Genomic DNA, 13392 nt, shown 5'->3' on the forward strand with positions numbered 1-13392 from the left:
TGCTTTTATCACCAATAGTCTTTTTGGTTGTTTTCAAACGTTTTGCATTTGCTTGGTTTTTGTTTTTTCACTCTTCTTTGAAAGTATATGGGATATACTTTAGTATATGTTGCAGAGACCATCCTGCCGCAGAAACCATGAAGCTACAGGATGAAATTCTAGAGGAAACTTTCTTTTCACTATAAACCATAAATTTTTTAAAGTAAATATAATACAAATTAAACTTTTAAGGACTTTAGAAGAATTTTTAAACTTTACAAGCTTTCAGAAATTACATCAGATAGAGAATATTCTCGTAAAATACACCTACAAATTTTAACTATTTTAAAATATCTCCTATTGGAAGCTGTCTATAGGATGGAAACAATTTTTTTAACATCCATTACCATACATAATGACAAAATTTTTTTCTTGTGATAAGAACCTTTAAAATTTACTCTCTTGGCAACTTTCAAATATATAATATAGTATTATTAACTATGGTCACCATGATGTACATTACAGTAACTGACTTTTTAACTACAACTTTCTAATTTTTAGGAAAATCTTTTAAGCTCCTAGCATTTACCTTGCATAGATGTTTTCAGAATGCCATTGTTTTTCTCAGTTAATTCTCAAAAGCATTACAGTCAAGAAATCATCTGCCTAGTGAAATTTGGCCAACGTCTCCCAGGTCAGATCACAAAGTTTGAGTTCTCACTCAAGGAATCAAAACTAATTCACAATAAATGAAAACAGAGAAAACTCTTAAGTCTTACTGGCCTTGTCCTAATTTCCTTCCTGGTCACGGCCAGGCCTTCCTCTCATAGGTCACCTTGCCCCAGTCTTACACCAGCAATGTTATCGTAACATAGCAGATATTCTGGTACTGGAATGAAAAATTTCAAGGATGGGGCACCTGGCCGGCTCAGTGGGTAGAGCATGCGACTCTTTTTTTTTTTTTTAAAGATTTTATTTTTTGACAGCAAGAGAGGGAACACAAGCAAGAGGGAGTGGGAGAGGGAGAAGCAGGCTTCCCTCCGAGCAGGGAGCCCGATGCGGGGCTCGATCCCAGGACCCTGGGACCATGACCTGAGCCAAAGGCAGACGCTTAACGACTGAGCCACCCAGGCGCCCCGAGCATGCAACTCTTGATATGGGGTTCTGAGTTCAAACTCCACATTGGGTGTAGAGATTACTTAAAAATTAAAAAAAAAAATGTTTTAAAAAATGACCTACTACATATTAAAGCATTCCAGAAGAAACAATACAATCCACTGGAGACACCAATGACTCAAGTCCCTTTAGAGAAACATCCTTGAAGAAAGATCTTCAAGATCTTTCCTGGAGGAACTTACCACGGAGGAAGAGAAAGGCACAGTCTATAGACAAGAGGACCCTAATTGATGAATGAGCCCAGTAGATATTTTCTCAGCTTCTGCCCTAATACCAAGAAAACTTCATGCCTCCAAACTGAACTGTGTCTTCCTTACCTTGGCCCAATTCCTCTGTGGTTGGGTATGCTGACCAGGCCCTTCAAGGAGAGCACTTGCAGGGGCACCCGGGTGGCTCAGTCAGTTAAGTGTCTGCCTTCGGCTCAGGTCATGATCCCAGGGTCCTGGGATCGAGCTCCACGTCTGGCTCCCTGCTCAGTGGGGAGCCTGCTTCTCCCTCTGCCCCTCTCCCTGCTTGTTCTCTCTCTCTCCTCTCTCAAATAAATAAATAAAATCTTTAAAAAAAAAAACGCACTTACAAAGGTAGACCATCACCTCTGGCTTCAGTGGGCTATCTGCTCAATTACAAATGGTTTTTGCTTTACATGAGAAGTGCGGAGATTACAAACACACTGTACGATAACAAAGTAAAGTTAGAACCTCGTAAAACAAATGAATGTAGTCTTAAATAGAAAGGGGAGGATGTCACAGAAGGAACACTAAGACCTCTGAACTATTTGCCTGCTCTGCAGCAAGCCTGCACATGACCAATTACAAATAATAACCTGCAGCCCCTATTCACATATATTTTAGATTTCTATCTAGAAACTACAGTATATAGCCTTCTGAACCTTCTTAACCTAAGTGGACATAGCCAGCCCTCTATAACAATGACAGCTAACATTTATTGCTACATTCCATCATTTCCTAAAGCATAGAAATAGTACCAAAGGGGTCCAATTTGACCAGACCCAGTGTGATTCCCAAACCAGAGGTCCTGGGCAAGGCTTAAGAATAATAAGAATTCTATGTTTCTCTTTTACCAAGAGAACAAAAGCTAGGAGGAGCCAGAGAGGGCCTGGCTTATTACACTAGGCCAATATCTCCTATGTCAGATCCCAGAGAGTTGAGTTCTCTCAGCAAGTATGGTAGATGGAAGAAATCCAGAACTGTCTCACTGAGTTTGATAGTTCGTTTACATCTCAATTATAAGGCCACAGCAATTTTCATGGTTCAAAATTTAAATAATTCTCAGGCCAACAGGGGCACCTGGCTGGCTCAGTCAGTGGAGCATGCAACTCTTGATATCGGGGTTGTGGGTTCAAGACCCATGCTGGGTGTAGAGATTACTTAAAAATAGAAATATTAAGGGGCACCAGGGTGCCTGGCTGGCTCAGTCGTTAAGCGTCTGCCTTCAGCTCAGGTCATGATCCCAGGGTCCTGGGATCGAGCCCCGCATCGGGCTCCCTGCTCTAAGGAAAGCCTGCTTCTCCCTCTCCCACTCCCCCTGCTTGTGTTCCCTCTCTCGCTGTGTCTCTGTCAAATAAATAAATAAAATCTTAAAAAAAAAAACAGAAATCTTAATAAAAAAGAAATAAGCTTGCATTTAAAAAAACAGACTGGTTGAATTAGTCAATATAAAACTTTTCAGAAATAAAAAACAAATATCAATCTAAATTATATTTTATTATTATATTTCATCCTGTTAACAGGCTGGTTCAGGGTAACCTAGAGGGCTTATTAAAATACAGATTGCTTTAATGATGTACTGTATGGTGACTAACATAACATAATAAAATAAAAAAAAAATACAGATTGCTGCACCCAAGAATTTTATTTTTAACAAGTTCCTCAGTAATTCTGATGTTGCTGGTCCAGGGACAGCGCACTGATATCCGCTATGCTACATAAAAATATGACTGGTCAACCCCTGGAAATGTTTTACATGGCTCCTAAAACACTGTCCATTTGGTCAAGTAGCCCCAAAAGACATATTTAAATTATCTTAGGAACTCCAAATCATTCCATAAGCCTTTTAAAAGATTTCATTTATTTATTTGTCAGAGAGAGAGAGAGAGAGACGGCGCACATGAGCACACATGAGCAGGAGGAGGGGGGCAGAGACAGAGGGAGAAGCAGACTCCCCGCTGAGCAGGGAGCCGCCGCGGGACTCGAACCCAGGACCCTAGGATCGTGACCAGAGCCGAAGGCAGACGCTTAACCAACTGAGCCACCCAGGCGCCCCTCCATATGCCTTTTAAAAGCATGTTATAAAAAACACATTTCCCCAGATTCCTCAGAAAACTGTATCACAATTTGTAAATTCTTGCATTCCAGATGATAACACCTTAGGAAAAGTTCCTTTAATGATTCAGTAACTGAGCTGCCTTAAATGGCATTATTCAAAGTTCAGAGGCCCTCAGGGGCCAAGAATTTGAAGTGGGTAAATTGCTAAACTAGAAAAGCATGCCCTATCCCAAGAAGACTTAGCTTCAACCTCCTACTCCTCCCATGTAGGAATCGGGGCCCATAATCGCATACTTTAATATTTAAGAGAAGCCAAACAACCAGAATTAAGTGGAAATTTTCATACATTATAGATGTTAACCATGAATTCAAAATTTTTAAACAGCATTCATGCCCAAGAAAACATTACTAAACTGAATGCAGCCCATAGGCAACCAGTTTGCCAAATCTGTGTGCCGGGATACTGTGGCTGAAGAAAGTTCTATTGGTTTTATCGGCATGAATTGAGCAGCTGTTATGTGTCAAAGACAGTGCTGAACAATGCGGTAACAAGGGAGCAGAACCTCATTCTCTAGCCTCATAAGCATTCACAGTCTAATGAATATTTGATGCTAACCAAGGGGGAAATATTGACCAAGGCTTATTACAAACAAAAGAGAACAACTACCTAAGGATGCATTCATAGCAGAGCAAGGACCAACGGAATGATCTTAATTACAGGTACAGTAATTATTTCCTTTAACAAAGTAAAAAATAATAGATAAAAGATAGACTATAGTACTGAATATCCACCAATTAATATAATCAAACCTATAGAAATTTCCAGATCTGGATTGCTTACCTGAGAGTCAGAGTTTTACCACTGTTATGTAAATCATGACAAGTGTGCAATCTAGCATATAAACGTTTAATGGTACTTGTAAACCAAAGTATGACGACGGCTATGAGAGAACAATACAAATTAAGATGAGGGTATTGACCCCAGTCAGACATTTTCTATCTCATAAAAGAACACTATGTGAAAGGTTGCATTCTGGAGGGCTCACTCTTGGAGAAAAACATGCCACGGCAACGCAGAGAGAGAAAATGTCGACATGCTACACGAATCACAAATAGCCCAGGCTATCCTCGAATGATGGTGACATATACAAATCATGCAGTTGCTCAGCTTAGGGCAGGAGACCACAAACTACTCAACCATTGAAAAACAAAAGGTGGCGCCAGGTGGTGTAATTAAGCTCAAAGGCAAAACCGGCTCGCGCGCGCGCGCACACACACACACAAGAGTTAATGCATAATTTAGAAAAACAGATTTTTAAGCAGCCTTTTGGTAAAGTTGTTTGCCATGCTTAAAAGTAAGATCTTCAAGTCATTTGGTTGGAACACCATGTTTAATTAAACTGTGTGAATCAGCCTGATTGAGCTAAGGAAGACATTAGTGCAGGCTGGACAATATGTTCTTTAATTAAAAAAAAGAGAGAGAGAGAGAGAGAGCCCATGCACTTCCCTAAACAAGCAAGCTCAGCCAGTGATGGTGCTCAGATTAAGTAGATTATGGCACAGGGGCCCCTGGTGACCAAGGCATCATTCTCTTACAGGTGACTAGGCTAGCCCAATAATGGCCACAGCAATCAGCGTCTCCAAAGCAATCAGCTGTCATCTCATTGCAAAAGCGAGAAAATGAACAGGTCTTCCTGTCAGCAGCCATGACCTCTACATGTTTTACCTCCAACTTTCCCAGGAAAGGGATATTCTTGAAAATTTTCTTTGGCTGTACAAAACAAAATATGGTTTATGTTTTTATTTTGAGCTAAAACAAAATAGGTCGAGTAGTTTCTTCAAAAAGAAAAAGGTGTCTCTGTATGGTCTGTTTTATTTCAAACCCAAGATCAGAGCAGAAGTCAACATGTCAGAGAAGAGTTGTTCATAAAGATTACTTGACCATGAAGATAATTTGGTTGATGGCATTTGGAGATTCTCCATTAAAGGGGTTCTTCTTGCCTGAGGATTTCTAAATGGGCATCAGGAAGTACTCCGTGCCTTGCATGTCCACTCACTCCCATGTGAATTAACACTGCTTTAGAACCCCTGATACCTCTTTAAACTACATGAACTATCTCCAAAATATAACTTGCTTTTCTTCCCCCCAAAGCCCATGAACCTGAAACAGAAGGTAACCTCATGAAGAAATCTCAACATGTTTTTGTAGTTATAAAAAGAGGGTGGTCCTATCATTGTATCAAGAGGTCTTGTGTACAATCACCTGATACCATGGCAGGTGCCTGGTTAGCAGATAGGATTGCTGTACTGATTCATTCAACAACAAGGACAGTCCCCAAGCCCCCACCATCTGCCAGGTACTTTTAGTGCTTTAATACAATCATCCATTTTACCAGGCCCATCCCCCCCCTTTTCCTTTTACTCTGAAATGGCTATGTGGGAAGTTTTGTACATTTAAAATTACACTTCTGTCAATATTCTTTTAAATCTTTTAAAAGCAGTCCTTGAGATTACTGTAATTGTCCTGTTGAATCATAAAAGCAGTATTAAAAAGAAATCACTGCCCTAGAAAATGTCCCCTTTTTTCAGTGATGCGCTTAGATTTTTTCTTTCACAGACTGAGGTTTTCATTTTCTCAGAGGTAAGTGAAATCAACAGTTAAAACCGTATTGACCATTGGGGCACTTGGGCGGCTCAGTCGGTTAAGCGTCTGCCTTCTGCTCAGGTCATGATCTCAGGGTGCTGGGATCGAGCCCCATATCTGACTCCCTGCTCAGCGGGGAGCCTGCTTCTCCCCCTCCCACTCCCCCTTCTTGTGCTCGCTCTCTCTCTCTCTCTCTAATAAATAAAATCTTAAAAAAAAACTGTATTGACCATTTTAGGAAAAACTAGTTCAATCATGTTTATAAAACTTTCCTATTATTGTATCAGTCATTGAAAGATTTTTATATGACTAAATTTGAAGAAGGTATTGTTTTTTAAAATATCACTACATTGTTAGAACAGTCTTCCCTTTTAGAAGACTGTATATTCTAACCCAGTGTTTTTACCATTGTCTGTGGCAAGAATCCCTTTAAGAACTGTTTTAGGGCACCTGGGTGGCTCAGATGGTTGGGCGTCTGCCTTCGGCTCAGGTCACGATCCCAGGGTCCTGGGATCGAGCCTGCTCGGTGGGGAGCCTGCTTCTTCCTCCTCCTCTACTGTTCCCCCTGCTTGTGTTCTCTCACTCTAGCTATCAAGTAAATAAATAAAATCTTTAAAAAAAAAAAAAGAACTGTTTTAAAAGTTATGCATCTTCTCAAAGGAAAATGTAAATACACATAAAATTTTATATATAATTTCAGGGGTTTATGGAACTCTTAAAATACCAAATTACTAAATTCTGGTCTAGCCTATCAATCACTGATGGCATTTTACATTAAACAACATACACAGTTTTACCAATTGTTCTCACTTCAACAAATCTTCCTTCTTTGGACTGCTTAGCTCATTACAGTAACTACTGACCAGAAATTGCAAACTACAACCTATCACTGCACAACAATTAGTGCTTACACTTTTTAAAATATAGTTTAAAATTTAAAATATCGGTTTTTTTGTTGATGGTAGTGATTTCCACTTTTGGTTTTTGTTTTGTGGATTTTTTTTAAGATTTTATTTATTTATTCAAGGGAGAGAGCAAGAGACAGAACATGAGCTGAGGGGAAGGGGCAGAGGAAGAGGGAGAAGCAGATTCCTCGCTGAGCAAAGAGCCCAACATGACCTGAGCCAAAGGCAAACCCTTAGCCGACTGGGCCACTCAGGCACCCCTACTTTTGGTTTTTGAATCTAAGTACGTTTGATGGATAATTTTCCATTCTAATCAATATAATTAAAATGAAAGTCACTGGGAATAGAATGTATATTGACACACAAAAAATAGCAATAAATCACCACCTGAAATCATCAACTTGAAAAAAAATACCTTTTGATATTATAAAAATAAAAAATGTAGAATGCACTGCAAAATATTACCTATCTATATAAGGTATCAAATAAAGGAGAAAAAAAAAAACCTAAAAGCTTTATTGGAAGAAATAAAAATTGCCAAAGTAGAAAATAAGACATGCCTAAAAGAGCTAGGAAACCACACAGGAGAAATATTCCAAGGAGTTGTAATCGGTTAAAATAGTGCCAAATTATTCAGAGAAGTAGAGTTTGATGACCAACTAAACACCATCAGATCTGGTGTTTAAGATGTCACCAAAGCGGGGCACCTGGGTGGCTCAGTCAGTTAAGCATCTGCTCCTATCGTGGTCTTGAGGTCCTGGGATTGAGCCCCGTACCAGGCTCCCTGCTCAGCAGGGAGTCCGCTTCTCCCTCTGCCCCTCCCCCCAGCTGGTGCTCTCTCTCTCTCTCTCAAATAAATAAAATCTTTTTTTAAAAAATGTCACCAGAGCATTTTCAGCAGGGTAAGTAAGGCAAAAGTGAGACAGCAAAGGATTAAGAGATCAGTGCATAGTGAGGATGTAAACAGTGAGGGCAGAGTATTCTGAAATCTCCAGAGGCAAAAGGCTAAAAGAGGACCTGTAAGTCAAGGGGATCATGAAGTCAAGGGGATCGCGATAAGATCTACAGAAGTTTCTGTGAGTCTGGTGACCCTGTGCTGGGCACTGGGGACACAGAATTATATGTCATATCTCCATCTCCTAGGAGTGTCTAGTCTAGTGAGAGAGAGCAATGCTGATCTAACAGGTAATTATAATTCTTCAATAATAGAGATCTGCACAGAGAATTCTGGGAAAACGGGAGGCACCTCGCACCTTCTTCCGTAGAACGAGGAGATGCCTCCTAGAAGGCGTAAAGAACAAGGAGTGATCAAACCAGAGAAAAGGGGCATTCAAGTCAGACTGGACGTCACAAGCCATTGTGTGCAGCAACTGGTGTGGCTCAGGGTAAAGTGCACAGCTGGGAGTCTCCAGGGGTACTGCGATCTGCAGTAAATCAGTAAGTTAGCGCATGAAATCACCCACCGGGAAAGATGCCAAGGGCGGCAGCTGTCAAGGCAAGCAAGACAAAAGGCATGGAAGCAAGGTGCCCAAAGGTCTCACCAAGATGAGTAAACACGGGCTGCAGACGAGAAACACCAACAGGGAGCCTGAGAAAATACGGAGCCTGAGGGCCTGGAGATTACATGAAGGTGAGGGAGATAGAATGTGGAGGTATGGAACGAGAAAGATCCATTCAAAGCAGAAAAGCCTGGAGTCTGGGTTCCTGGAAGAAAAGCAGCCGGAGTCACTGGAGCAAACGAGGCGGAGGAGTCTCGAGACCACTATGGGACAACAAGGTGAAGTCAGCTGGGGCAGTGCTGTGAGCACACCTGGAAAGATTATAAACCACAGAGGCTCAGCTAGTAACAAAGGTGGACAGGAGCAGGAATAAGTCGAGAGCTTGAAGCCCCCATTTTACCTTGCAGCCTTGGCCAAGCCACCTGACTCTCCTGAGCCTCCCTTTTTGCACCAATAAAATTAATTGGCTGGACTAAATGGTCATTTCCACTCCCAAAAATTATATCGGACAGCTTTTGAATATGGAAATAATAGCTAGGGGGGCTGAGAAGGCGTTCATAAACTGGGTTGAAAAACTCTTATTGTTATTTCTTACCCAAAGTCATAAATGTTCCATTAGTAACTTTCTTCGGCATAAGACGTTAAAATTTGCAAAGACTTTTTACATATATTTTCTAATATAATCCTAACCACCCTTCTGCGGGAGCTCTGTAACCCCTATGTTATAGCTAAAGAAACTGCGATTCCACAAGGCTGAAGCAATTGTAGCTTTGGATTGGTAAAGTCAGTCTTGTTCTCCTAACATAGAGATTGTACTTGGATGCCTCAAAATAACCCTTCAAAATTCATTCCTTCAGCAAGTAACAGTGTGCCACTAGCTGCATTATAGCTAAAAAGGTCCTTCTAGGAATCCATCAGATTCCCTGATCACTAAAATGAAACAAGGGATTGCTGAACTCTATTAAACTTTCATATAATGTTGAAAGAAAGTTTTGTAAATGAAAACAAATCGAAACAAGTCCATGTATACACTTACTTATAGGGTTTGGTATCAAATATGGCAGAAAAATAGCCTTACTCAAGCCATCTACTCTTACGTGACTGCTATAAGAACACTAAGACAGACCAAAACTTTTATTTTCAAAATAATGATTCTCTTCTCTTCAATCTTCTAAATAATAGTCAGGTCGCAAATTGTTAATTACCAGTTCATACCAACTACATACTAAAAGGACTAATCAAGAAAGCAAAAAAAATTCCTAGGTCCTCAAAAGGAAGAAATAAGCTTCAATTATTTATGAACTATCCTTTCCTTGTTAATTCACCCACTAAAAATTCATTTTATATTTTTATATTTAAATCCTTTTAAGGATATTATTTGCTTCCTTGGTGATTACAAAAGTTTCAAGTTTATTTTCTAAACTACAGGCAGTAGCTTCTTTTCTGCAAAATGTAGATCAGTTTAGTTAAAGGCATTTACATACATATTTTCAAGTCAGCTAACACTTTACAAATTAATTCTTTAAACAGTTGATTGCAACAGATCTTATGTTATACAATGATTGACTAAAAAAAATATTTCTTTGGCATTCATTCATGACCATTTAGCATTTTCAAATCAATGGCAAAAATCTGTGAATTCATAAATACACACATATTTTACAGGAAATTCTCCACCATACACTGTCTTTTCTACCTAAGTTCAATAAAATTCAATCAAATCAAAAGATGATCATCAAGCAGCTAATATGTACAAGGCATAGTACTATGTCACACCAGTAACATTTTACCCAGCAGAAAGAATAAACAACCTGAGCATTGTAATTTAGCAGTCATCTTTAACAGCATGCTGTGTAGTATTTGACCTTCCAAACTGAAACATTACATTTAAGATCCTCATTTAGAAAACTGGAAGAAAAAGAGAAATATTTCTTTCTATGTGATGAAATAAATTTACCAAAACCAGGAGTATACATACTGCTTTTCTTCATATATGTTTAGAGTTTAAGAGAAAAAAAAAACATGTAAAATCAAAAATATAGATGAATACTGAATGTATGACCCAAATTCTGTCATAACAGGTAAAGTCCCTCTTTTATCACTACTAGTTCATCAATTTCACTTGGCTGTTAACTCTACAAAGATGGCCTTCAAGAAATACGTAAAAATTTCAATCTTGATCAGTTAGGAAAAGCTCCAGAGCTCCTGCCATGCGGTGATGAGCCCCTTCATCACCTGGTTTCAGAAAAATCATCCTAGGAAGGAATTTGATAGACTCATTAAACAACAACCTGAAAGGACTTGTGCTTTCTCTCTTAGATCACTATTCCAATGACTTCATTCCAGCTCACATTTCAATTCATCCTGAAAAATGAAAGAGGTTAACCTGTCCTTTATGGCATACTCAGGTGGATCAGTTTCAACTTCTGGGTGAACCACTCATATAAATATCCAAAGATCAAGATTACCTAACTAAATGGTGTGTGCACAGCAATCCCAGTGGTCAGATTTCAAAGTTCCAGTTTTTAATACCAAAATATAAACATCACCATAATACTCACTTTCAGTTTCTTGTTTAGTTTACAGCAGTATCTGTACACCATTGCCAAGTTCAGAGGTCCAAAATCTGCATAAAAACTGAGATTGTTTAAAAAAAAAGTAGTAGTTAGTAGAAATATAATTTCCAGTAACATCAATGCTCATTTTTATTTTCATTAAAATTGCAAACAAATTTTAGTTATTGTCAAGAATAAGGGTCAATATATATAGAATCCAAATAACTAATGGTTTTACCCTACCGAGGATCACCAGTTACTATAACCAATCTCCAGTCTCTTAACAGGCAACTGTTTGGACAGTTCGAGTTCTACCTCCTTCTATCTCCCTGCCAGGACATTCAGAAAAAGGACTGAAAAGCAGGCAACAAAAGAAGCAATGAACATACATAACATGTATGTTCACTTCCTACTTTTATTTATCACCTACTCAGTCACCAATTCTAACTATTCCCCTCAAACATCGCTCTCAGTTCTCAAGGATCTTCAATCTAGTGGTCTTCTTTCAGTTTTCTTCTCCTTGAACTTTCTGCATCATGCGACACACTGGCCCACTCTCCCCACCCCAGATGTCTCCAGGCTACAGTCAGCAGTCTGCAGCTCTCTCGCACCCACTATCATGAATTTCACTGATAACCCTGTGGAAGAGAGATTAGATGGCTTCCACACTTGAGACCCAGCATCAGCCTTTTCATCTTCAACTACCTGTGAACCTCACATCTACAGGTCCTTCCATTACCTGGAACTCAGAACATCTAAAACTCAACACATCTTTCCTTCAAATCAGCCCACCAGACCCAAAACATTTGCTTCTCCCAGTTACTCGGGCATGAAACCTTTCAGTCACAACAGGGCAACAAATAAATATCAATTTAATTCTCGTATACCAGAAAAGCTACTACTCTTAAGTCATCCCTTGCTTTTCCATTCCAATGTTAGCAACAAAAGGGCAGAGAGTCTTCATCTCTCATTCTTACTGCTTAAATTCTCCCACTCCCTTGCCCAATCATCCTGTACGCCACTCCAAAGATTAATCTTCATAATATCTCACTTCTCACATATCTTCCCACCAGTCAAAAATGTTCAATGGCTCCTTACTCCCTTCAAAATAATTCCTTGGCCCAGCAATCAATGCCCTACACATCATGCCCCTCACTTCCAGGATGGCCTTATCTCCTAAAGGGCCCCATTTGGAATCTGCATTCCAACAAACATGTCCATTCCTCGTTCCCAAATACTCCATATGCATATTCTTAATCCAGGTCTCAGCTCACACTGGTCTCCTTGGCTGGAATGCCCTCCTTTTTCTCTTTCTGCTTCTCTCTAGCTTCCTCAAAATCCAGTTCAAATCCTACCTTTCTAGTCACCCTTAGGAAACACTACCCTTCTGTCAAAGTTCCCAAAACTTACCATCTGAGACACTATCACATATTGTGAATTATCTTTTTTTTTTTGCGTGTAGTTCCTACCTGCCCAACTACAGGGTAAGCCTCTCACCCTGGGGCTCTATCTCACACCGTATAGGCTTAGAAGAACATCCTGCTCATAATATAACACTTCAACGAACGAGTCCTCATTATGAATATTTTGCTCACTAATGTGCTCAGATTCAATTTAGCCTAGACCATAAATTTACTAAATATCAAGTTTCAAAAATTTACTAAATTATCAATAAGTTTCAAAAATCCATCCCCAAAAGAACTTTATTTTGAGGGAGTCATTTACTTTTTTTCTGCTACCTAAATTACAGTGTCATAGACACATCATTACACTACATCAAATCTGCCAGGAGCCAGATTGGTAATATTTTGGAACTTATATCCTAGTTAACACCAAAATTAGCTGTCCTGATATACAGGCTTCATGAGAGAAAAAAGAGAGTTGCCAAAAAAGGAAACTTGCAATGATTTGAAATAAAAAGTTATTGATATACTTCTAAAGTTCCCAGTGTGATGCTGTGTTGTGAGTATAAACAAAATACCCATGAATTCAAAATGAACTATGTTTATTATACCTAATTACTGACCAGTCTTGGATGGTAAACAAGAATCCACTCAAAAGAATCAAAATGAAAAATATATAAAAATAAGCACCTACCAGCATGATTAAGGCAGCCCTGTTTCTATCACAGAGATTTCCTTGTCCTTGAGTTACTGGAAGTAACACTCTTAGCTAATATCCCCTGTTTTTTCCTACTCAAACATGAATGTTGACACTTGTAGAATGTTAAGGTAAATCTAGAATTTTTAGTTATGGTGGTTTTATCAGCTTTTTAGATTCACTTTGAATAAATTTCAGGAAGGCACAAAGAATTTGAAGCATCTAATTCCAGTTTCATACTAACCATCA

At 39.2% G+C, this 13392-nt stretch overlaps 1 protein-coding gene across 4 annotated transcripts in view; it reads right to left on the bottom strand.

Annotated features, from left to right (window-relative positions):
• The window catches only part of CDC14A (cell division cycle 14A), a 178992-nt gene that overhangs the window by 145933 nt on the left and 19667 nt on the right, over positions 1-13392 (bottom strand). For all 4 annotated transcript variants that reach the window (XM_088022345.1, XM_088022344.1, XM_028101915.2 and 1 more), the window contains exon 3: positions 11050-11125. In XM_088022345.1, the coding sequence (XP_087878471.1) occupies positions 11050-11091 (42 nt within the window). In that variant the 5' untranslated portion in view covers positions 11092-11125. The remainder of the gene's footprint in view (positions 1-11049; positions 11126-13392) is intronic.

This window comes from Eumetopias jubatus, unplaced genomic scaffold (assembly GCF_037043125.1).
Source record: "Eumetopias jubatus isolate StellerSeaLion01/CBP00866 unplaced genomic scaffold, mEumJub1_p1.0 scaffold_4, whole genome shotgun sequence".
Classification (NCBI taxonomy): Eukaryota; Metazoa; Chordata; class Mammalia; order Carnivora; family Otariidae; genus Eumetopias; species Eumetopias jubatus.